Here is a 26660-nt window from a genome sequence, read left to right as displayed (position 1 = left end):
TCAGATTTAGATACTGTATTGAATATTATGCAGTACATCAGTATTTATTATACAATTAGATACTGTACTTCTGCAGAGCATATTATTGAGTTGAGAAGCACAGGTTATTACACCCTGTAAGTCTTTCCCACCACCTTCCATTCTTGGTCCTTTGGGTCACGTTGAGTCAACAATGAGGAGGTTTGTGATACAGTACTGGGGAAATGGTGTAGGTTCTAAACTCTATGCGGGTGATCCAAAAATTAATGGAAGAACAAAGACAGTCTTATTAAAACAAAATAAAAAACACAAGCATTCGAATAATATACTGTTTATTTATATACATATTGGGTATACTGTACACAATACAGTAATGCTAAGCAAATAAACATTCACCATTAATTTATGGAGATCCTTTTTTTTTCCTAGTAACAGAATAGCATCAAATATGATGACATATTGTATGAGAAAACTATTCAATATATATCTGGATGCTGTGCAGTAATTGTTTTTATATCAGTACTGTAATAACAAGTGAAAACTATGGGTCTACCATGAACACATTCTCCCACACACACACACACACAAAACCTTTATCTAATACACCACCTAGCAAATCATCAGTGTATCCTTGAGCCAGGGCATTCACCATTCTAGCCACTCCTTCATGTACCTACACTTGACAGGCGTCACGTTACCCACATCATCACATTCTTTGATGAGCTGTAATGAAGAGATTACAATCAATATCAACAATTATCTTAAATCAGTTCTATCATAATTAAAACTGAAGAAGGGCCAGTGACATCTTTTCTTGGTGTCCAAGATTTCATGTTTCAGATAAAAGAATGTGAAAATGCACATGTTCTCCAGCTATGAAAACATAGAGGTACGTCAGGTTGGCTTTACTTGTCAAGTTTAATTACTGTATCTTCAGAAAATTTTGATCCTGTACCATGTGATTAACAAGCTGAGCTCTATCTTCTTACAGAATCAGCCACACAGATGCTAAATTTTTACTCTTTACATCACTATGGGATCATCTACAGTCTCTCAGTTTTTTCAAATACCTGTACAGTATAGTCTCGATTTACACGGATTTCCTTTACGCGGCACCTGGCCAGACCGGCAATTATTAGTTACGCGGTACATTCCATCATTTACGCGGGAAGTGGCGCGAGCAGGGTGCGTGCAAGGTCGCCCAGTCAACAAAACATTACCGAGTTCTTCATCCGCCACCCACCACAGCCAGCCCAAGTCAGTGATAGTGAGGATATGGACTTTGCGGGGTTTGACAAGAGGCCCTGCTAGCCTCTGTGGTGGATAGTGATACAAGTGATACAGGTGAGGGCCAATAATCTGCCCTCTGCCTCGGAACCAAACCCCCATCCCCGTGTGCCCAGCCATCTCTTCTACTAACATAAGTGTTAAAAAACCTCATAATATTGATATTTCTCTTAAATATTAATTGTGTGCATACCATCATAAAATTAAGGTGTTATTTTTACTACAACGTACGCATTGTGTCGGAAAAAGGGTAGTCTGGGGGTCGGCCCAGTCTCTATTTCAATTAATCCCATATGTTCTGTTATTTCGTTAACGGGTTTCTCGTTTTACGCGGACCTCCACGGGTTTAATTGACCGCATAAACTGAGACTATACAGTACATCAAAAATTTTCTCTCTTAAGCATTACCTGAATTTTAATGGCAATTAATATGTAATTTATATTCTTGGATACTCTTCTGAATGATTCTTGTCCTAGTGATACTGTATTATGCCTTTACTCATATTTACAATCTTCCCTACCTTCTACTCCCTTCCACCCTTTTCTCAGTTTATTTCTCTAATTAAATTACCGGCTAAGACTTCCCATACAATGCCTTCAGTAATGACCATGGGAAATTTAAGGATCCTGATGTCCTTGCAATGTCAACTTCAAGTATGCAATCAATCCTATTTTCCTATTGCATGTCCTACTCAATCTGTAGAAACACTTCACTGCTTCCAAGTTTCTCTTCTCTTTATATAACCTCATTTCAATATTTGGCTAATCACATTTGCTCATTAAATTATGTCAGTCCTACACAGTCTCTTCTTTCTTAGCAGTAAATTTCTCTTCCTCAATGCACTTATCTTGCTTCTGCCACACTAAAGATGCTGCACTATAAATTTCCTGACACCTCAATCAGTATATTCAGTTAGAAAATTTACCAATTAATTAATCATTATAATGCCTCAACTTATAGCAGGTTTCTGGGTTATTTCTGGTCACCTCCCTCACATTACTTCTGCTTTCGTTCTTGGCTTTTAAAACATTATTTCAAGCACACACAATATAAATAAACACAGTACAGTCGGCCCTTAACATACGCGGGGGTTACGTAACAGAGATACCCGTGGATGTTAAAAATCCGTGTATATGTGCTGCCCCCCCCCAAAAAAAACGGTCCCCCCATGTCCTTATTTACCGTATATACCTGTGTGTAGTTCAAGTTTTTAAGACCAAATTATTTGGCAAAAAGTTGGGGGTCGACCTCTAAACGAGTAATAGTTTCGTTAGGTTGAAAAATATTTGCCAGTAACTACCAGTAAACAATGGGAACGACGCACCAACGCACCACCAGCTGTGAGTGTCGGTACAGTTGCCAGGGCAGATCTCTTGCATCATCACAGCAAGCCCAAAGTAGCTAAATCCATGGTATGGTATGCACAGGACGATGTAAAACATAAAGTATTCATTTTTTAAAGTTTATTTATAGATACTGTACGTAAATTTTTGTTCATTACATTTGAAACAAAAGAGAACTACGATACCGTATTTCTAAATACCAGGTATTTTCATTAAAATATTACATCACAAGTATATTGTACCTTAACTGTGACTGAATGAATATATTCTCAGAAATAAATATGGAAATGTAATATTTTTGCTGAAATGACGTACATATTACAGTGGAAAGACGAAAACAATGACTTTCGCTTTCTTTCGTTATTCAAAAGATTTTACCGTAATCGCTTTTCGAATGGTTTTCAGTTAAAAAACTGTTGTACTCGTACTGTATTGCAATAATATTCTATCCTATCATTAGCCTTATAATCCCACAACTGAAAACCATTCGAAAAGAGATTACGGTAACATCTTTTGAACGAAAGAAAGAGAAAGTCATTGCTTTCGTCACAATTTTATCCCACTTTCCACTGTAATACGTACATCATTTCAGCAAAAATATTACATTTCAATGTTCTCAGAAATAAAAGGTAGTTTTGTTGAAACGTAATGTACAATATTTAATATTAAAATGCAAAAATAGCTATAAAAACAATTAATACACCCGTAATGTACTGGCTGGCATCTCCACTCGTCCCTGCTCCCGCGTCCAAGGTCACCACTCCTCCCAACTCGCTCCTTCCGCTCCCTCCTCTACCTCCTCCCCGTCACTACTGCTGACAACGAACACAAATGTTTTGTGAATAACTGCACCTCCACTTCCTATGTACAGTACTGAACTGTACTGTGCTGTGCATTTTTACAAACAATAAACATGGCAAGAAAAGCTATTAAAAAAAAGAGATAAAAATTTCGCTTTACTATACAGTACCTATCCTCGGCGACAGGACGGGGGTCATCGGGCTCATCGTCACTCAATTCCATAACGGGTGGTGAAGTAGGGGCGATGGTGGATTCAGCCGCTTCCTCACTGTCGCCAGTGATTGATGGTGTTAAATCTCTCCTTCGGTGATCAAAGAACATGGTGATGGGGAGTTGTCGTCTCTTTCTTTCATTTCTTCAATGATGTTTTTGTATGGAGCGAAAACATCATCCATCCCTCGCATGAATTTCAGGGCAAGCACCATGGAGGGGTCCATACTATAGGCCAGGTTTTTCAGTGCCTCAATATTCCTGGTCATCTCCCCAAACTTCTCCAACGTTATTTCTTGGAGCTCTTCCTCATGCTCTTTCCCTTTCGCTTCCTCTTCCTTGCCTGAGTCTACTAACTCCTGTAGCTCCTCCACGGTCAGCTCAGTGTCGTGCTCTTCAATTAGCTCCCTAATCTCATCCTCTGCCATGTCCCGGAAGCCTTCAGCAGCCACTTTCCTTGACAGTGCCAGGGTCTTTCTGAATATTTTCATTAAAATCCATCAAAATCATTTTCCTTGTCATCGTCTTAAGCACCAAACAGCTCCTCCCAGTCTTCTCCTTGAACAGGGCTAGAGGGTACGTGTTTTTCGAATCGTTTTCAATTAAAAAAATGTTACAGCACATGTATATTTTACCTAAACTGTGCCTAAATGAATATATTCTCAGAAATAAATAGTAGTTTTGCTGAAACGTAATGCATTTCAATGTAAATTAGGATAAACTACATGAAAACAAAAGACTTTACCTAGCCTTTCGATGTTCAAGATATGTTACTCGTTTTTTTAGTAGTTTTCGGTTAAAATACTCTTATATTAGTGATATTCTATTCATACTGTGCTTGATATAATACAGTACATTCACGGAAATGTAATATTTTGGCAACTACAGTGCTGATGTCAACACAAGTGTGGTTACAGCGAGACTGACTGAGTGAGGGAGAGCTATGCGCGTGTGTGTGAGGTTGCGGGAGCGGGCGGTGTCCCGTGTTCGGTGCCGCGTGTGAGTTGAATGGCGCGCGATTTGAATGTACAGTAATACCCCGCTTAACGCGGTTTCGCTTAGTGCGATTTCACGCATACGCGGTGCCTCGCCAGAGCCGAACTTTCACTTAACACAGGTTTTTTCCACGTATACGCGCAGTGTCCGGCTCGAGACACTATTTTTAGATTCGCCCCACCCGCCACCTGCCTGCCTGCCTGTTTTAGCTCATAAAATTCATACAAATTACCAGGCCAGAATATAATTTACATTGCTGGAATTCTTACAATATGATGATCATTTTGAATATAAACATCATAGATTTTCCATTAGACATACAAATTTTAGATATAATGTTTACTCTGAGTAAATATGTTATCTTTTGTGCAAAATATATGACATTTATATTGAAAATATTCCTGGTCTTACAGGGAATCCAGCAATGTCAATTATATTATCCTAACTTTAGTTTGAGGTTTTATTTATTACTAAAAAGGTAAATATTCTGGTTTTCTCACACATCTGGTAGGGAGGGTTGGTGGGAGGTGGGGGGAGGGAGGGACCGACCGACCATTTGTTACGGTGTGAAGAATATTTTTTTTTTTATTAACTGAAGATATTTGTTTTAGCTCATAAAATTCATACAAATTACCCGGCCAGAATATAATTTACATTGCTGGAATTCTTACAATTTGATGATCATTTTGAATATAAACATCATAGATTTTGCATTAGACATACAAATTTTAGATATAATGTTTACTCTGAGTAAATATGTTATCTTTTGTGCAAAATATATGACATTTATATTGAAAATATTCCTGGTCTTACAGGGAATCCAGTAATGTCAATTATATTATCCTAACTTTAATCTGAGGTATTATTTAATGCTAAATGTTAAAATTTAGTTTTTTCACCCAACATCTCTTGAAGGGAGGGTTGGTGGGGGGTGGGGGGGGAGGGTTGGGACGGACCGACCATCTGGCGCGGTTAGAAGAGGGGGGGAGGCAAGGTGGGGTACTTTGATTGACAGATAGTGTCGTGAAGAATATATTTTTTTTATTAACTGAAGATATTTTTTTTAGCTCATAAAATTCATACAAATTATCCGGCCAGAATATAATTTACATTGCTGGAATTCTTACAATTTGATGATCATTTTGAATATAAACATCATAGATTTTGTATTAGACATACAAATTTTAGATATAATGTTTACTCTGAGTAAATATGTTATCTTTTGTGCAAAATATACGACATTTATATTCAAAATATTCCTGGTCTTACAAGGAATCCAGCAATGTCAATTATATTATCCTAACTTTAGTTTGAGGTAATATTTATTAAAATTTAGTGGTTTTCCCCCCAAAATTTCTCAGAGAGGGAAGAGCCAGCGAGTGTAGTGTGAGAAGAGGGGGAGGGAGTTGAGTCCATTATTTGAATGGACATTAACTTGGCGACTATATTTCTCTTAAGTATTAATTGTGTGCATGTACCATCATAAAATTAAGATGTTATTTTTACTACAACATAGGTATTGTGTCGGAAAAAGTAGAGTTTGGGGGTCCGGCCAGTCTCTATTGGAATTAATCCCATATGTTCTGTTGTTCACTTAACGCGGTTTTCACTTAACACGGTACCCTGTGGGTTCAATTGACCGCGTTAAGCGGGGTACTACTGTACTTCAATTACTTCAATGTACAGAATATTCCTCCGGCGGGGCAATCCGCGTACAGTCGACCCTCGTTAATTCGGACCCCTTTAATCCGGATTTCGGATAATTCGAACCAAATCTGAACGAACTTTTTTTTTAAGATTTGTAGGAATATTACCTACGCGGACCTTAAGCTAAAATGCTGGTCTACCCACTACTGGGATAAAACACCAGCGTCTTTTTGGTCAAATGTAACATCACCACTAGTGTGGGGGGGGGATGCAACTTTTAGCTTCAGACATGAAAAATATTTACCATTTACTGCCAGTAAACAATGGAAACGTAAAATATGTACCAATTAGTAATGACAAGTTGTGCAGTTCCTTCAGCAAATGAAGCTCACCAACTTACAATAGGCTAAATTACCTTACAACGTTTTCAGTAGTATATGTTGAAGTTCTTAGCACAGGCTAACTTATCATATCATATTCGGTATCACAGTTCTCATTGATCTACAAAAAATACCGGTAATAAAAACCTTTTTGATATTTCACACTTAATATAATACCCGGTAATCTACTTCAACCTCCTATTGTTTACAACGACACATGACGCACCACCAGCTGTTGAGTATTAGCTATACGGTACACGTGTTTTTCGAATCGTTTTCAGTTAAAAAACTGTTACATCACATGTATATTTTATCTTAACTGCGCCTGAATGAATATATTCTCGGAAATAAATAGTAGTTTTGCTGAAACTTCATGTATTTTAATGTAAAATAGGATAAAATACATGATGAAAACAAAAGATTTTACCTAACCTTCCGATGTTCTGGAGAAGTTACTCGTTTTTTTAATAGTTTTTGGTTAAAATACTGTTATATTACAATGGTATTCTATTCATACTGTGCTTGATATAATGCATTCACGGAAATGTAATATTTTTGCTGAAATGACTTAGGTATTAGTGGAAAGTGGGATAAAATCGTGACGAAAACAATGACTTTTGCTTTCTTTCATTCAAAAGATGTTACCGTAATCGCTTTTCGATTGGTTTTCAGTTATAAAACTGTTGTATTACATTAATATCCTATCCTAATTGACTTGAATAAATACTACGATACCATATTTCTGAATATTTTCATTAAAATTCATCGTCTGCAGCACCAAACAGCTTCTCCCAGTCCTCTCCTTGAACAGGGCTAGAAGGTACGTGTTTTTCGAATAGTTTTCAGTTAAAAAACTGTTACATCACATGTATATTTTACCTAAACTGCGCCTGAATGAATATATTCTCGGAAATAAATAGTAGTTTTGCTGAAACGTGAAGTATTTTAATGTAAAATAGGATAAAATACATGACGAAAACAAAAGATTTTACCTAACCTTCCGATGTTCAAGAGAAGTTACTCGTTTTTTTAATAGTTTTTGGTTAAAATACTGTCATATTACAATGGTATTCTATTCATACTGTGCTTGATATAATGCATTCACGGAAATGTAATATTTTTGCTGAAATGACGTATGTTTTACAGTGGAAAGTGGGATAAAATCGTGACGAAAACAATGACTTTCGCTTTCTTTCATTCAAAAGATGTTACCGTAATCGCTTTTCGAATGGTTTTCAGTTAAAAATCTGTTGTATTACAATAATATTCTATCCTAATTGACTTGAATAAATACTACGATACCATATTTCTGAATATTTTCATTAAAATTTATCGAAATCATTTTCCTTGTCATCGTCTGCAGCACCAAACAGCTTCTCCCAGTCCTCTCCTTGAACAGGGCTAGAGGGTACGTGTTTTTCGAATCGTTTTCAGTTAAAAAACTGTTACATCACACGTATATTTTACCTAAACTGCGCCTGAATGAATATATTCTTGGAAATAAATAGTAGTTTTGCTGAAACGTGATGTATTTCAATGTAAAATAGGATAAAATACATGACGAAAACAAAAGACTTTACCTCCGATGTTCTTGAGATGTTATTCGTGTTTTTAGTAGTTTTCGGTTAAAATACTGTTATATTACAATGGTATTCTATTCATACTGTGCTTGATATAATACATTCACGGAAATGTAATATTTTTGCTGAAACTACGTACGTATTACAGTGGAAAGTGGGATAAAATCGTGACGAAAACAATGACTTTGAAATATAATGCAATATTAACCCCTAAATCGGTTAATTCGGACAATCGGCTAAAACGGACACCCTTCCCCCCTATTAGTCCGAATTAACGAGGGTTGACTGTATTTGCAAATCCGTGTATTATAAACCCGCGTATGTTAAGGGCCGACTGTACTGCATAAACAATAAGCCCTATTTAGAAATCTGGTATACTGTACAATCAATGTTAATCTTACCAAGTTCATAATACAGTACTGTGCCTTGTTTTACGACTTTAGATTTATCCAATCATCCTATTAGTTAAATTGTTACCTTTGATTGTCTGTTTACCATACCTTTCTTTCTACAGTTGTTATTATTATTTAAGGTAGGAAGTATGGAATTAGTTTCCAGAGATCAGATATACAGTACAGTAGGGTTGGGATATATCGCGACTTTATATACAGTGGGGTATGCTATAACGAATCTAATTGGTTCTAGAACCTCGTTCGTTATAGCATTTGTTCGTTATAGGATTAATCCGTTCCAGGCCCCCAAATACAACCAGTTAACAATGAAAAATATAATATAAAATTGTAAATATTGTAAAAAGTGCATAAATGTGCATTTAAACTCCTGAAATAAAGAATATCATTAATACTTGTAATAAAAAATAATAAATTAGTACAAAAAATAATAAAAAATACTGTTCGTTGTAGGAGTTTCGTTCGTTATAGCATTCTCAATTTTATAAGTAAAACCGTTCGTTATAGGGGTATTCGTAGTAGAATCCGTTCGTTATAGCATACCCCACTGTACAGCTGTATATAAAAAAAAAAAAAAAAATCATATCGCGCTTACCAAAATTATCAAAATTTCCCTTTATATAGAGATAATTTTTTTTATTTTGCGAGGGAAATCAGGCAGGAAAAATTTCATATGTACCACCATGGCAAACAAATGCGTTATTTTCTCACTTTAGGCGCCACCATCGCTGCTCACTCACTCATTCACGTTCGCCCGCTCAGTCTTTCTGAGCGAGTGATTAGAAAGCAGCTGACTCTGCTACAGATTAAGACTTCTAAGGTGAGTGTAAATGGGTTGGTAGTGGCGTGAAAAGTGAAGTGAAGATAATGGAAGGCTTAATGGAAAAGATTTAATACTGTAACTAATATTTTTGGTTTGTTCGTGTTTGATTGTTAAGTGAGGGTGGCAGTGAGTGGTCTGTTGTTCTCGGGATGGCGTGTCAGCTGCCGAGTCTGGTGCAGATTCCAGCTTCTAAAGTGAGTGTAAATGGGTTGCTAGTGACGTGAAAAGTGAAGTGAAGATAATGGAAGGCTTAATGGAAAAGATTTAATACTGTAACTAATATTTTTGGTGTTCGTTTATGTAGGTGTGGATTGTCAAGTGAGGGTGGCAGTGTGGCGTCTACTGCCGAGTCTGGTATTCCCAGGATGGTGTGTCAGCTACCGAGTCAAGTGTTCCTGAGTCTGGTGTTCCTTGATATTGATATTGAAATAGCCTGTTGTTCCCGAGTCTAGTGTTCATTGGTGCTTTAGTTAGTAAGAAAATGAACTTGTTAAGTCAAGTTTAGTCACTTTTTTTGGCCTCCAGAACCTAACCCTATTTACCCCATTGATTACGTGTAATTATATATCGCGATTTAGCATATAGCGAACATCGTTGGACCCTATCCCGCGATATATCCCGACCCTACTGTACACCCCCCTGTATATCATCATTGTTTTATGACCATTTTCCACCCTTGTGTTGATTATCTGTGATTACCTGATGAGCACAGTGAATAAACTGGTGAGAAAATTCATTGCATTATCTTCCTTTCAGCATAAAGATTGAAATTAGAATATAAACATACAGTATCTTTTTATCATTCATCTTACAAGTTGGACACTACTAATCCGGAACCCGATAGCCCGGCAGTTTCGATGGTTCGGGACGGAATCAGTAGGCCTATAATATACAATTTTCTCTGTTTTTTTCCTGGTAATCTACTGACCCTTGTTTTATGCGATGGTTGCATTCTGCGACAACACAGCATAATGGGAATCTGAATATGCACTTTCCTATAATCTCCACTTGCAGGGTTGCTGGTGTGTTATCCAGGTTGGATGTGAGTAAGGCGCATGGACTGGATGGAATACCCTCTCGTGTTCTGAGGGAGTGTACTCAAAATTCTAGCCCCTGTGCTTGCTCGCCTCTTTCGCCTGTACCTAAAAGCTCAAACATTTTCTTCTTCTTGGAAGCATGCCTCGGTTCAGCCCATCCCGAAGAAGGGTGACCATTCCAATCCCTTTAACTAACGCCCCATTGCCCTAACTTCATCCCTCTCTAAGATTTTCGAAAATATCTTAAACTCTCATTTTCTCCGTCATCTTGAACGCCATTCTCTTTTGTCTGATCACCAGTATGGCTTTTGTCAGGCAAGATCTACTAGCGATCTGGTCTCTTACTGCACCCATCTTTGGTCATCCTCTCTTATGGATTATAGGAAAACTTTCGTTGTGGCCCTCGACATCTCCAAAGCATTTGACAGGGTATGGCAGAAGTCTTTGCTTTCTAAACTTCCCTCTTATGGTTTCTCTCCCCCACTTTGTTCTCAATTTATAGCTTCCTTGAGAACTGATCTATGGCAGTTGTTGTGGAGGGATCGATCTCTTGCTCTTTCTCTACCAGTAGTGGTGTCCCACAGGGTTCTGTTCTTTCACCAACTCTCTTCTTTCTTTTTATCAATGATTTACTTCACACTACGACAAATTCTATCCATTCTTACACTAATGATCCTACTCTTCACTCTTCTTCACATTTTTCCCTTCCCCCTAATTCTCAAACTAGATCTGTTTCTTGAACTGATATCATTTCATCTATCAATGCAGATCTGTGCAGCATCTCAAAATAGGGAGGTAGAAACTTGGTTAAATTCATTAGTAATAAAACTCATTATTCACCAATTACACTTTCCAAATTAGATGATCTCCCACCAATTACATTCCAGGATGCAATCATTCTGCCAAATTCTAAAATAGACATGCTAGGTCTCACCATTTCCTCTAATATGTCATGGAAGCCACACACCCACAACACTGCTAAAGCTGCCTCCTGAAAACTGGGAATACTGTACAGATGACATAGCTACTTCACTCCTGAGTAGTTGCTTCAAGTACTGCTCTCATTTCTGGGGTGGCTCTTTTCCTGTCCAAATGCTAGAGAGGGTGGAATCAAATGCATTTCATCTTATTGACTCTCCTCCTTTAATAGTTGGTAATCTTTCTTCCCATTCTCTTCGCTGCAATGTTGCTTCTCTTTCTCTCTCTCTCTCTTTTACAGGTACTTTAATGGGCAATGTTCGTCTTGCCCGCGGTGCCCACAGTTTCTCTGTGGATGTCGGTCAAACTAGATTAACCCTTTATAGTACATCCTTCTTTCCTCACACAGACAAACTGTGGAATGCTCTGCTTTCTGTTTTTCCACACTCTTACAATCTGTCTCACTTCAAAAAGCAGGTTTTCCTGCATCTTCCTGGTGTAGATTAATATAATCTTTTTCTTTTCTATTTTTAATTTCTTTTTACTCTTATTTTTTGCCCCCCTAGGCCCCGTTGTGGGTCGATGACCTGTGGTCAGGTGAGTTATTCCCTGGAAGAAAAAAAAAAAAAAAAAAGGGGGAGGGGGGATCTACAGTAATGTTATAAAAGTTGTGGAAAAATTATTACAATATAGTAGGATCTCAAGTTTATTGAGTTTTAGATTCGTGATTCATATGTTTTACGTCACTTTTAAAATTTCCAGCTTGTCAAGGATAATGATTTTCATTACCGGTTTTGCGACATTCTTGTGTAACTATTAACCATTCTTGTAAAATTAAGGATTCTTGTGTATTAACGATTATTGTGTATTAACAATTCTTGTGTATTAAGAATGAGTGAGGTGTGTAATGTAAATGTCGGGAGCGGTTCTGGTGGTAATGATGGCCGTAGAGAAGGTCACCAAGGAAATCCCCAAGCCAAACATGACTACTGTAAGGGGGGTCAAAGAAGAGGAAAACTCCCTTGAAATGAAATGAGAGATGACCAAAAGTGGTGCTCGTACCTGTGAAATTACGCTTAGGTTCCGGCATCTTCGTGGTGTAGATTAACACAGTATAACCCTTTTCTTCTCTAATTTTAATTTCTATCTGTTCTTATTTTTTCGCCCCCAGGCCCCATTGTGGGTCGTTTGACCTGTGCCCGGGTGGGCTAATTCCCGTAAAAAAAATAAAAAAAAAGCCCAGAATCAACCATACGTTCTCTTAATAAGAACAAGAAAGCTTTAACTGTTTCTGTGAACATATTCTCAAGATTTTCTAGTAACAGGACATTCTCCGATACTTCACAACAAAACCTACTGCTTGTTATCACAGAACCTTACCTTCACAAGTGGGTGGAAAGAAGAAACCGTGAGCAGGGTGACCTGATGATGATATTGAAATATTGGGTGACTTACTGGTGGAAGAGCTGCCTCAAGGCTTTGAGGGATTTGATGCTGAGGTTAGAGGTGGTGTAGATGAAGGAGCATGGAGAAAGCAGTAACTAGCCCTCCCTGCCTCGGAACCCATCAACTAGCCCCGTCAAGCATTTCACTGACTCCATCAAGGTAAGTTATTCTACAGTATGAGTGTATATAAATACTGTTATCAACAATATGTACAATATAAATATGTTAGAATACATTATAGTAATGTCATTCTCTGGGTGGGTTGTAGGTCATTATAGGGGGGGTTCGGGTGACACCGTGGAACCGATTAGGCTTATTTACGTCACTTGTATGGCGATTTTAAATTTCGCGATGCTAAAACTGATATCAATTAGTGATGAAACTTGAAATCCCACTGTACTCTAATGTGGGTAAGAAGTAAAGATAATATAATATAAAACTATAAAATATAATATACAACAGTAAACTAAGACATATGAAGAGCATGGGTGTTTGTGTGGAAAGTGAAAGTGTGTGGAGTTACTGACTCGCCACTCCAGCTGCATCCCATGACGGCACATACAGTGCAGTAGGCGCGCGCGCACACACACACACACACACACACACACACACACACACACACACACACACACTACATCCTTGACCACCGGAGGGTCAAGACCTATCAGGCGCTGCTGCGCAGCTGCCTCCCTTGGCCAATGTTCGGCCCATTCCCCAAGTCCCTCTCCCCGACCCATCCTCACCACAGGGTTATCAACATAATCAAAAGTGACAATTTCGTTTTGGAAAGAAGTGGGATCAGTGTTGAATAGTGATGAACAGTGTTTAAGCCAGTGAATTCAGCGCTAGACGATACCAGCGAGAGCCGCGATCCACCAGCGAGATAAGCACCCCTGGGAACCATCCTCTGACCAGAAGGTGTTAATCCGTCCACCCAGGGAACAACAGTGGGTCGACTTTACACCCGACTACGAGATAACACAACACCACCGAGCAGAGAGAGTGAGGTACTGTGACACCACCCCACACCACCCAGTGTCCCCATGACCACGTGAGGTCCTTCATATCAACACCCGAGGACGAGTCACTATACCACGTGAACACCACACCACCAAGTGTCCCCATGACCACGTGAGGTCCTTCATATCAACACCCGAGGACGAATCACTATACCACGTGAACACCACACCACCCAGTGTCTTCATGACCACTTGAGGTCCTTCATATCACCACCTACGGACGAGTTACTGCACCACGTGAATACCACACCACCCGGTGTCTCCATGACCCCGTGAGGTCCTTCATATCAACACCCGAGGATGAGTTACTGAACCACGAGGCCTACGTGACCTCACACAGTATGGCAAGAGACCAGCCCGGTCCATCAGCTATAAGCTATAATAATTTGTATGTTCAATTCATGTTCCTTCTCCTTTCATTTATGAATGCTTTTGTTAAACGACCCACCCACCCACCCATGTCATTTTAAGAAATAAGTCATTATTGTCTAATGTATATTTTCAGCCTTCAGGCTGCAGAACTTTTTCAATAAACCATTAATTATTATTTATTGTTATTACACACACACATGCAGTGCCATGTTTCACAACCACATCTAGAGCATTAATGCTATAAAAGTTGTATAAAAATTATTAAAATAATGTGGCTTAGAAATAAAGATAATATAATATAAAACAATAAAATAAGAAAAAAGAAAGAACATGGGTGTGTGTGTGTGGGTCAGTGGCAAGTGAGCCACCTGATAACTGAGGAGCCCTCCCACCCTCAATATGACGTCACACACACATCATTTATATAGAAATTTGATGTTAATACAGTACCATATTTTACGGCAGGCACTATTTAGGAAAAACTTTTGTGTGCATTTTCCTCCTGTAGCTGTAGGTTTCTTAAAACAACATATACAGTACAGGTTGGGCATCCTTTTCCGAAATGCTTGGGGCCTTAAGGGTCTTGGATTTGGGATATTTTCGGATTTTGGAATACCTATATCCTGTATAATGCAGTAACTCACCAGCAGGGATGGGGCCCCAAGTCTATGCACAAAATTCATTTAGATTTCATTTGCAGCATATGGATACATATATTCTGCAGGTAGTTTTATAAAATATAATTTAATCATTTTGGGTATAAAATGTATGATAAGATGTACACTAAAGACTCAGAATGGTAAGCAATCACTACCATCTGTTTGGCATTGCCATGTCGCCTGACTCGGAGGCACTAAGCAGCCTGCGTCTTACCTTTATTCATTACACATACTGTACAGACTTACCCTGGTAAAAATTATGAAATATGCCATATTCAGTGTATTATCTACCATTAATATAATGAAATAGACTTTCGGATTTCAGAGCATTTTGGACTTGGGAATTTCGGACAAGGGATACCCAACCTGTACAATGAAATGTGGTGTGAAAAATAAATAAAAATAATACAGTTCCAATAAAAAGTGATGGACTGCCAAATCAGTAAATAAAAGCCAAAGGAAAGTTTAACACAGTCGCCATTTGCATACACTCCCTGTTTCACCATAGTAATGAAGATCAGCCAGGATGCTGATTCTTGAGTTCTCCCAACCCTAAGGACAATTATTCATTTCACCTTTTTCACAATATGTATGTAGGATGGTGTGTGCATGTAACCGAGTAAAAATAAATGAAGAAAGTTACGTGATATGGGAAATATAAAATCCCACAGAAGTATTACCTCTCGCCACTTAAAGAGAACGGATCCTTAAGGTTTGATCATAGTGAAACAAACTGAATCCATCAAACCAATTATGACACAGGTGGTGATGCTTAAGTACAGTATATATGTAAATAATTGAGGATACAGTATTTGGGTTTGGTATTGTAACTAACTAAAAATTACTTAGTTTAGTATTAGTTTTCATAAGTAAAGTACTAATCATAGCAATATGTAAAAACGTGACGTGTTGTGTATTCCTCCGCATACTTCACACACACACACATCGAGGCGATGAGCCGAGGTGCTGAAACTGAAAATTAGGAGTGTGAATCCAGAAGCCGAGGAGTGTGGTGCACAACGCTGAGAGTAGGCACAAACCGCTGTGAGACATAGACCCTTGAGTGTGTCTAATTACTGTACAAGACCAGCCCAGAGTGATTATCAAGAAGCTTCAACATTACAAAATATTTACGACGTACATAGAGACCTGGATCCACCATATGGACGTTAATCCAGGCCCTCTAAACATGAAAAGAGTCTCGCTATCCACCAAGGCTAAGTACCCTATATTATAACTTCTGGCCAGTGGTATATATCATATGGGGAAATTATAGGATAGTGTTACGACATATGAGAATCACAAAACATCCAGTAAGTTCTGATTTTAATTCACTTATTATGCCATAAAAGGATACGGGGAAAAATTATCAGTATATTGGTAAACAGACAAGCCATAAATATATAAAGTCCAGTATTTACCTTCTTTCAGTGGATGATAAATGCCATCACTGGAGGTAATACTACAATTACAGTGAGTAATTGTAATTCATTTTTGATGAGTTAAGTTATTGTGAATTATAGTTGGTACTCTAGCCCTTCTCATTTTACTTAGGTGTGTTAATTTTTTGGCATACGAAGGGCGATTAGGGCAGTCATGTCGGAAAAATAACATGTATATCAACACGAAAATACGAGTTGAAAAACAGTCACAACACCACAGCTTGGCCCAGTAACCTGGTGGTTACATTAACTTGTTTAAATTTTTTATTATTATTTTTTTTAAGGGGATTAGCCCACCCAGGCACAGGCAGAACGACCCACAACAGGGCCTAGGGGGTGATGATTAATCACTATTATATCAGTAAACAATAATAATAACAGTAAATCCAGTGAAATATGGCAGAGGGAGGAGAGTAACAACTGCAGATGACACGATAACCAGCAGTCACTCACTCGCTCCCAGGCTCCCGTTGCCAGGTGTACGATCAAAATAAAATACGTATAGGAGAAACACATATCTTGTAGTCTAATTTGAAAATGGTGACGGGCACAATCATAAACAAATTATACGTATAAGCCATGCATTTACCTACAATAACATAAAATGAAACATTGTACCATTACTAGGGTGAATGAAATAATATTCACACAAACAACAATTGATAACTCTTAAATATCTGTGTCCTGCAAGCTGACGCCTTGGTTCCTTGAAATTTTGGCTCAAGACGGACATATCTAAGGAAAAAAATTTTCCTACTTTTTTTTTAATCTTTGAATCATTTTAATTTTTTAATTGTACTTATTTCAGTGTTACAGTACAGTTAACTTGTGCCATAGCACTAACACTTTGTCATAAAGAGGTCCAGTAAGCCTGGGCTAGATTTATGCTGATGTAAGCTGTAATGTATTGGTACCAGCAATAGTACATTTTATGCATTATAGGTACAGCAGGCTCTCATATTTGGACACCTATTTAAACTGTAAAAACCTCGCGAAATTCAAATCGTCTAAATTTAAATACAACTTCCTATGGAGAAAATTAATTTGAGTCTGGTACTTTCGATGTTTGGCTAAGTTTTGCCTTATTTACCCTACTTTTTGGGAGAATTACTACCTGTAATAAAGCAACATCCTAATAAAACAACGAAAATAACACAGATAAAGTTAAATAAAATCTAAAAACAACACAGAAAAAGTTTTATGTTCTACAGCTCAGCTCGAGTTGAACCTGATGACTTGGCAACTTCGTCATCTGAGTAAAAACACACACAACAACATTGACTGTCCTAATGTTTTCAACTTTACCACCATTGGAGGGTAGAATTTTTGTTTTAAATTCAGAAACATTAATTAAAATACATAAGAACAGTAAATAAATGTTGCTTTCATATTCTTATGTAGAGTAATGATGAAATGTTTTCACATGTGTGCACTTACATATGCAATCTCACATTTTTTCTTTACCATTAATGGTTAGCTACTTTTATTGTCCCATTTATTAACATTAAATAATGTTACTTAAAACAACCATATTAATGTTTTTACATTAATTTTACTACAGCTACAATCAGGGTATTATTTTCTTCAGTTTTATATGTAGAACCAATCAGTCACTGGTTTTGTAAACATTAACGAAAACAATGCCGTCTCGTCTCCTAGTGTGTTTTAATATTCTACGTATTATTAATGAATTGCATTGTTCAATTTGCACACAAAACATTAATTCAATCAAAAAGACATTTAGTAATAAACAATAATGAATCTTTTGTTCATAAGAAAATGATGCTGTTTACACGATTGTGCATGTCTGAACGTTGGCGGGCTACTCAAATCCACTCAAATCCGTCGAAATTCGAATTTCCGCCATCGAAATTTGAAATCGTGTAGTGTTTTTTTGTGTTTGTCCAAATAAAGAACGTTGAATTAAAAACTAACGAAATTTGAGAACCAACTGTATTTTACCTTTTTTTAACGTAGGCTTCAATGGTTCGGAATTTCCGCTAATCCGGAACCGGTCTGACCCCAAGCTTCTCAGTTTAGTGAGGTCCAACCTGTATATCAAACACATGAAATCTTATGTGACAAAAACTTACTGGACAGACCCCACACGGAATCATCATGAGGGCAGGTGTGGGTAAGAAAGATGTGACAGCACGGTACAGCTTGACTCCCTGGGTTCCCTCGGCTGCTATGGACTGCTCTGCTTTCCCATCAAACACTAATGTTTCTAGAATGGTTTCAATATCATCTATGCTTAGCTGTACCTGAAAGATATAAAAACACTGAAGATAAATTTCGGAGACTGGGTAACTTAATACCATACTGTACAGATCTAATGCCTATAAGACAGAGAAATGGAACAAAAATAATTCCATGGAGATTTCAAGAGAAATTTAGACAGTTCATAACAACTGCAATATCATGTATTTTAGTTCATTATACATATACAGGGGATCACTGGGTTATGAATGGTTCCATTCCTGAGTACGTTCTTAAGTTGGATTTGAACATAAGTTGGAACACATGCTATGTTTCTTTTCTTTTTTTTACGGGGATTAGCTCAACAGGGCACAGGTCACTGACCCACATCGGGGCCTGGGAGGTGAAACTGTAATAATAATAATAATAATAATAATAATAATAATAATAATAATAATAATAATAATAATAATAATAATAATAATAATTCATAGTAAATAAAAAAAAAAAAAAAAAAAAAAATAATACTGTAATGATAATAATAATAACAACACTGTAATAATAATACAGTCGGCCCTTAACATATGGGGGGGTTACGTAACACAGATACCCGTGGATGTTAAAAATCCGTGTATATGTGCTGCCACCCCCCAAAAAAAAACCCTGGTCCCCCCATGTCCTTATTTACCGTATATACCTGTGTGTAGTTCAAGTTTTAAAGACCAAATTATTTGGCAAAAAATTGGGGGGCGACCTCTAAACGGGTAATAGTTTCGTTAGGTTGAAAAATATTTACCAGTAACTACCAATAAACAATGGAAACGATGCACCAACGCACCACCAGCTGTGAGTGTCGGTACAGTTGCCAGGGCAGATATCTTGTGTCATCATAGCAAGCCCAAATTAGCCAAATCCATGGTATGGTAGCACAGGACGATGTAAAACAAAGTATTCATTTATTAAAGTTTATTTATAGATACTGTACATAAATTTTTGTTCATTACATTTGAAACATCAATCTTTGTTAATTAAATTCGAAACAAAAGAAAACTACGATACCGTATTTTCATTAAAATAATACATCACAAGTATATTTTACCTTAACTGTGACTGAATGAATATAGGTATTCTCAGAAATAAATATGGAAATATAATATTTTTGCTGGAATGACGTACATATTACAGTGGAAAGTGGGATAAAATCATGAAAACAATGACTCGCTTTCTTTCGTTATTCAAAAGATTTTACCGTAATCGCTTTTCGAATGGTTTTCAGTTAAAAAACTGTTGTACTCGTACTGTATTACAATAATATTCTATCCTATCATTAGCCTTATAATCCCACAACTGAAAAACATTCGAAAAGCGATTAAGGTAACATATTTTGAACGAAAGAAAGCGAGTCATTGCTTTCGTCACTTTCCACTGTAATACGTACATCATTTCAGCAAAAATATTACATTTCCATGTTCTCAGAAATAAATGGTAGTTTTGTTGAAACGTTAATGTACAATATTTAATATTAAAATGCAAAAATAGCTATAAAAACAATTAATACACCCGTAATGTACTGGCTGGCATCTCCACTCGTCCCTGCTCCCGCGTCCAAGGTCACCACTCCTCCCAACTCGCTCCCTCCTCTACCTCCTCCACCTCCTCTGCCTCCTCCACCCCTTCTGCCTCCTCCACCTCCTCACCGTCACTACTGCCGACAAAGAACACAAATGTTTTGTGAATAACTGCACCTCCATTTCCTATGTACAGTACTGAACTGTACTGTGCTGTGCATTTTTACAAACAATAAACATGGCAAGAAAAGCTATTAAAAAAAAAGAGATAAAAATTTCACTTTACTGTACAGTACCTATCCTCGGCGACAGGACGGGGGTCATCGGGCTCATCGTCACTCAATTCCATAACGGGTGGTGAAGTGGGGGCGACGGTGGATTCAGCTGCTTCCTCACTGCCGCCAGTGATTGATGGTGTTAAATCTCTCCTTCGGTGATCAAAGAACATGGTGATGGGGAGTTGTCGTCTCTTTCTTTCATTTCTTCCATGATGTTTTTGTATGGAGCGAAAACGACATCCATCCCTCGCATGAATTTCAGGGCACGCACCATGGAGGGGTCCATACTATAGGCCAGGTTTTTCAGTGCCTCAATATTCCTGGTCATCTCCCCCAACTTCTCCAACGTTATTTCTTGGTGCTCTTCCTCATCCTCTTTCCCTTTCACTTCCTCTTCCTTGCCCGAGTCTACTAACTCCTGTAGATCCTCCTCAGTCAGCTCAGTGTCGTGCTCTACAATTAGCTCCCTAATCTTGTCCTCTGCCATGTCCTGGAAGCCTACAGCAGCCACTTTCCTTGACAGTGCCAGGGTCTTTCTGAATATTTTCATTAAAATCCATCAAAATCTTTTCCTTGTCATCGTCTTAAGCACCAAACAGCTCCTCCCAGTCTTCTCCTTGAACAGGGCTAGAGGGTACGTGTTTTCGAATCGTTTTCAATGAAAAAAATGTTACAGCACATGTATATTTTACCTAAACTGTGCCTGAATGAATATATTCTCAGAAATAAATAGTAGTTTTGCTGAAACGTGATGTATTTCAATGTAAAATAGGATAAAATACCGTATATTGCGGCCTATAAGGCGTCGGGGTGCATAAGACGGCCCCCCCAAATTTCCATTTAAAAAGTAGCTTTTGAGCTCTATTTGCTGTATAAGACCAGTACCCCAAATGTGACACTTACCCACTGACTCAGTAGTCCTTTACCAACCATCCTTGGTTTTTTAAAATAAGGCCAATTCACTTCAAGTAATGTCATCAAATGTTACCCGCTGGTGTAGTGTAAACACTAGTGATGTCACTGAAGCGTCTGCTATTTACCGGTAACTGGAACTAATGTCTGTGTCGAGTAAAATTTTTCCATTTACTTGAAATGGATTTACTGATTTATTTGTTTATTTATTTATTTATAATATACTGTAACATATTAAACACACTGCAAGTATTTTCTTTAATTTATAGCTTGCTTATATATATATATATATATATATATATATATATATATATATATATATATATATATATATATATATATATATATATATATATATATATATATATATATATATATATATATATATATATACACTGAATATACTATGTACAAAAAATGAATGTTCAATGAATTATTTATGGTGCATTAGGGTACTGGTCACTTCTGATGGGCTATAAATAGCCTTCTTTATCTCCCCTACATCTCACCCTGAGCCAGACGGAAGGGTCTTGGTAAATAACATGTTTGCTTATTTTCCATTTACTTTAAATAGATTTACCGAATTATTTGTTTTATTTATTTATTTATAATATACTGTAATATATTAAACACACTGTAATTATTTTCTTTAATTTATAAACTGTTTTGCGACAAAGGAATGTTCTCCAGTAGTGTTTCATTAGGATTTGAGTGAAAAAATATTACGTACTTACACAATTGTTCCTCTTACTTTGACAACACAACATACATACAGTATATTATTTCTCAGTTTTGATCTTTTTTTTTAATTTTTGTATTTATTTATAGTTAGTTACTTAAAATAAGGCCAATTCACTTCAAGTAATGGCATCAAATATTACCAGCTGGTGTAGTGTAAACACTAGTGGCGTCACTTGAGCGTCTGTAATTAACCGTCGATAGTTTCAAGAATTAATGCACTCATTTACTGAATATTCTTTGGAAAAAAATAAAATTTAAATCAATTATTTATAGGAGATAAATATTATTATGAGTAAATATACCGATACCGGTATGCATTACTGACCACCTCCACGGCTCCTCACTGGCAAATGGGGAGGGGTGTGTGATGATAGCTGTGTTTATTATAGGGGTATAAATCTCTTTTACGGTATGTTAGACAGGTTTATAATACATTTTTATTATTTTAATATACCGGTAATCTTAATTTGAATCCAGCTTGCCAAACGTAAGTTTCAGTATAAAATAATTAGTGGTAAGACCTTGTGAGTGGCTTACGATGTTTTCATCACCACTCTTGACACACTAAACCACAATATTTAAGAGGTAAGAATTTTAAACTTGGTGGTTTAGACGACCCCCTAACTTTGGGCAGATTTTTTTAATGTTCAAATTTCGTCTTATAGGCCGTGATATACGGTATATTTTTAATAGTTTTCGGTTAAAATACTGTTATATTACAATGATATTATATTCATACTGTGCTTGATATACTACATTCACGGAAATGTAATATTTTTGCTGAAATAACGTACGTATTAGTGGAAAGTGGGATAAAATCGTGACGAAAACAATGACTTTTGTTTTCTTTCGTTCAAAAGATCTTACCGTAATCGCTTTTCGAATGGTTTTCAGTCAAAAAAAATGTTGCATCACAAGTGAATTAGGATAGAATATTATTGTAATACAGTACAACAGTTTATTAACTGAAAACCATTCGAAAAGCGATTACGGTAACATCTTTTGAACGAAAGAAAGCGAGTCATTGCTTTCGTCACTTTCCACTGTAATACGTACGTCATTTCAGCAAAATATTACATTTCCATATTCTCAGAAATAAATAGTAGTCTTGCTGAAACGTAATGCATTTCAATGTAAATTAGGATAAACTACATAAAAACAAAAGACTTTACCTAACCTTCCGATGTTCAAGATATGTTACTGGTTTTTTTAGTAGTTTTCGGTTAAAATACTCTTATATTAGTGATATTCTATTCATGCTGTGCTTGATATAATACATTCACGGAAATGTAATATTTTTGCAACTTCAATGCTGATGTCAACACAAGCGTGGTTACAGCGAGACTGACTGAGTGAGGGAGAGCTATGTGTGTGTGTGTGTGAGGTTGAGGGAGCGGGCGGTGTCGCGTGTTCGGTGCCGCGCGCGAGTTGAATGGCGCGCGATTTGAATGTACTTCAATTACTTCAATGTACAGAATATTCCTCCGGCGGGGCAATCCGCGTATTTGCAAATCCGTGTATTATAAACCCGCGTAAAGAAATACAAAAATGAAAAAAGATCAAAAGTGAGAAACAATATATGTGTGTTGTGTTGTCAATAGTACAAGAAACAATTAAGACCCTGCAATTGTGTGTAAATGAGGCAGAAAGTCAGATGAGCAACCTGGGATTTGGTCAAAATTTTTGTGATGCCATATGGCAGCAGGGTCTACCATTAAACAACACATTATGCTTCAAATATCTTCCCAAGCGGTAGTACCTCCCTGTTTGGTAGCTGCCTACTACCGAACTTACAGAACAATGTTTAAAATCTCATTAAATCATAGCCTAAGTCCTTATATACCTTTAAAATACATTAAATGAAGGTAAAAAATAAGTCATCCGGTAAATAAAATACTATAAATTACAAGTTTAACCCCGTTCATATCGGTGGGCGTTAGTAAGTCTGACGTTTGTAAGTTGGGGGATCCCAATGTACAGTACTGTACAGTTTTTAAGTGCAATAAAAAATAATTTAAATAAATTAAAATAAAATCCTAATCCTTTCACTGCATACAGAACAAACATGTGCTATATGCTTCACCTATCCCTACTACTGTACTGCACAGGTATCAACTTTGTAACATTTACTTCACATATCACACTACCAACCATGTGGTATTTGTTTCATCCATTATTAGTACAGTACAGTACAGTACAGTACATTACATTAAGAAAATATAAATTTGAGAGAGAGAGAGAGAGACCGACTTTAATCAGTTCCTGCCCTTTGTTGTATACAATTTGAGGCACTACAGTATTTCACAGACATGAGAAATGTAATTGTCATTTATTCTATTTCACAGATGTTACAAAAATGACCCTATTCTTGATTTTCACACCAAATTTATTATTATTATTATTTTATTTATTTATTTTTTAAATTCTTATAACACTGGTGGAATATATTACCCACTGGATATGAAAGTGCTACGGCCAGGATGTCAGCTATAAGAACATTTTCTCAAGAGGTAAGTGTTTAGTGATGGGAAAAATTGGCTTAAGTCTAAAGTTTAGATTTACAATGGTTACAATACCTTTGTAATGCCCAGTTCTGTGATGTGTCTGAGGACCTCCTTGGAAGCAACATATGATGCATTACGAACAGCAATTGGACCACCAGCTACCTGTCTTGCTCTCACTGTTCTTTGTTCAAGAAATCTGGCAAGGAAAACATTGATGCACACCAAAGACAGGTATTTCTTCTTCTTTTTTCTTTTTTTTTACGGGGATTAGCCCACCCGGGCACAGGTCACTGACACACGGGCGGGGGTGGGGGGTGGGGGAGGGAAATATAATACAATAATAATAATAATAATAATAATACAGTAGTACCCCGATTTATGCGTCAATTGAACCCAAGAAAGTGAAAACCGCGTAAAGTGAACAACAGAACATATGGGATTAATTCCAATAGAGACTGGCCCGACCCCCAAACTCCACTTTTTCCGACACAATACCTATGTTGTAGTAAAAATAACATCTAAATTTTATGATGGTATGCTCACACAATTAATATTTAAGAGAAATACAGTCGCCAGGTTAATGTCCATTCAAATAATGGACTCAAATCCCCCCCCCCCTCTTCCCAGCTCACTAGCTCCTACCTCTCTGAGAAATGTTTGGGTGAAACCACTAGATTTTAACGTTTAGTAATAAATAATACCTCAGACTAAAGTTAGGACAATATAATTGACATTTCTGGATTCCTTGCAGGTCAGGGAATATTTTGAATGTAAACTTCATATATTTTGCAAACGATAAAATATTTGCTTTGTGTAAACCAAATTATTACATTAGATCTAAAATTTGTATGTCTAATGCAAAATCTATGATGTTTATATTCAAAATGATCATCAAATTGTAAGAATTCCAGCAATGTAAATTATATTCTGGCCGGGTAATTTGTATGAATTTTATGAGCTAAAACAAATATCTTCAGTTAATAAAAAAAAAAAATATTCTTCACGACACTATCTGTCAATCAAAGTACCCCAACTTGCCTCCCCCCCTCTTCCAACCGCGCCAGATGGTCGGTCGGTCCCAACCCTCCCCCCACCTTCCCTCCCTACCAGAGAAATGTTGGGTGAAAAAACTAATTTTAACTTTTAGTAATAAATAATACCTCAGACTAAAGTTAGGATAATATAATTGACATTGCTGGATTCCTTGTAAGACCAGGAATATTTTGAATATAAATGTCATATATTTTGCACAAAAGATAACATATTTACTCAGAGTAAACATTATATCTAAAATTTGTATGTCTAATGCAAAATCTATGATGTTTATATTCAAAATGATCATCAAATTGTAAGAATTCCAGCAATGTAAATTATATTCTGGCCGGGTAATTTGTATGAATTTTATGAGCTAAAACATATATCTTCATTAAATAAACAAAGAAATATTTGAAAATGCGCTCCGAAATCCATGCCGGAAAACTGAAGGTTCCGGTTTATCGATTGCCGGATTTTTGATGGTCAACCTGTACTGTATGTATGTTGTGTTGTCAATAGTAAGAGAAACAATTGAGACCCTGCAATTGTGTGTAAATGAGGCAGAAAGTCAGATGAGCAACCTGGGACTTGGTCGCAATTTTTGTGATGCCATATGGCAGCAGGGTCTACCATTAGACAACATATCATGCTTCCAATATCTTCCCAGGTGGTAGTACCTCCCTGTTTGGTAGCTGCCTACTACCTACTATCATCAAAGTATTTTTATGTACCGTATTGTTAAAGTGTTGATACTCTTTAATCCAAGTAGCAGTGTAATGATTTGAGTTAAAAATTAATTGACAATATAGGCTCATTACAGAACTACACCTTTAGTCTTACTGAAAAAATCTATTATTGTAGTACAGTATTTATAAACAAGAGGTTATTTCTACACATGAAGCAGGAGAGGCCACAATAAACAATGTATAATATAAATGTGATTAATAAAAATAAAAAGCAAGTGTGATAAGTTAAATGCCTATAATCCTTTACATAGTACTTGCTCTTAATCTGTGGGACAGTGACTCAAAAGTATCTTAACTAAGAAAATATATGAATACGGTAATAAATTT

The 26660-nt window shown here is 36.9% G+C and overlaps 1 protein-coding gene across 2 annotated transcripts in view; it reads right to left on the bottom strand.

Annotated features, from left to right (window-relative positions):
- Positions 1-292: 292 nt before the first annotated feature.
- Positions 293-26660, bottom strand: part of LOC121870387 (DNA-directed RNA polymerase III subunit RPC6-like) — a 42617-nt gene continuing 16249 nt past the window's right edge. For both annotated transcript variants that reach the window (XM_042372205.1, XM_042372204.1), the window contains 3 exons: positions 24625-24748; positions 18444-18614; positions 293-702 (listed from right to left, as the gene is read on the bottom strand). In XM_042372205.1, coding sequence (XP_042228139.1) covers positions 625-702; positions 18444-18614; positions 24625-24748 — 373 coding nt within the window. In that variant the 3' untranslated portion in view covers positions 293-624. The remainder of the gene's footprint in view (positions 703-18443; positions 18615-24624; positions 24749-26660) is intronic.

The sequence above is a fragment of the Homarus americanus genome, unplaced genomic scaffold (assembly GCF_018991925.1).
Source record: "Homarus americanus isolate GMGI-L3 unplaced genomic scaffold, GMGI_Hamer_2.0 scaffold40856, whole genome shotgun sequence".
Lineage (NCBI taxonomy): Eukaryota > Metazoa > Arthropoda > Malacostraca > Decapoda > Nephropidae > Homarus > Homarus americanus.
Note: the sequence above shows the minus strand (reverse complement) of the source record. Positions and strands in the feature narration are given on the sequence as shown.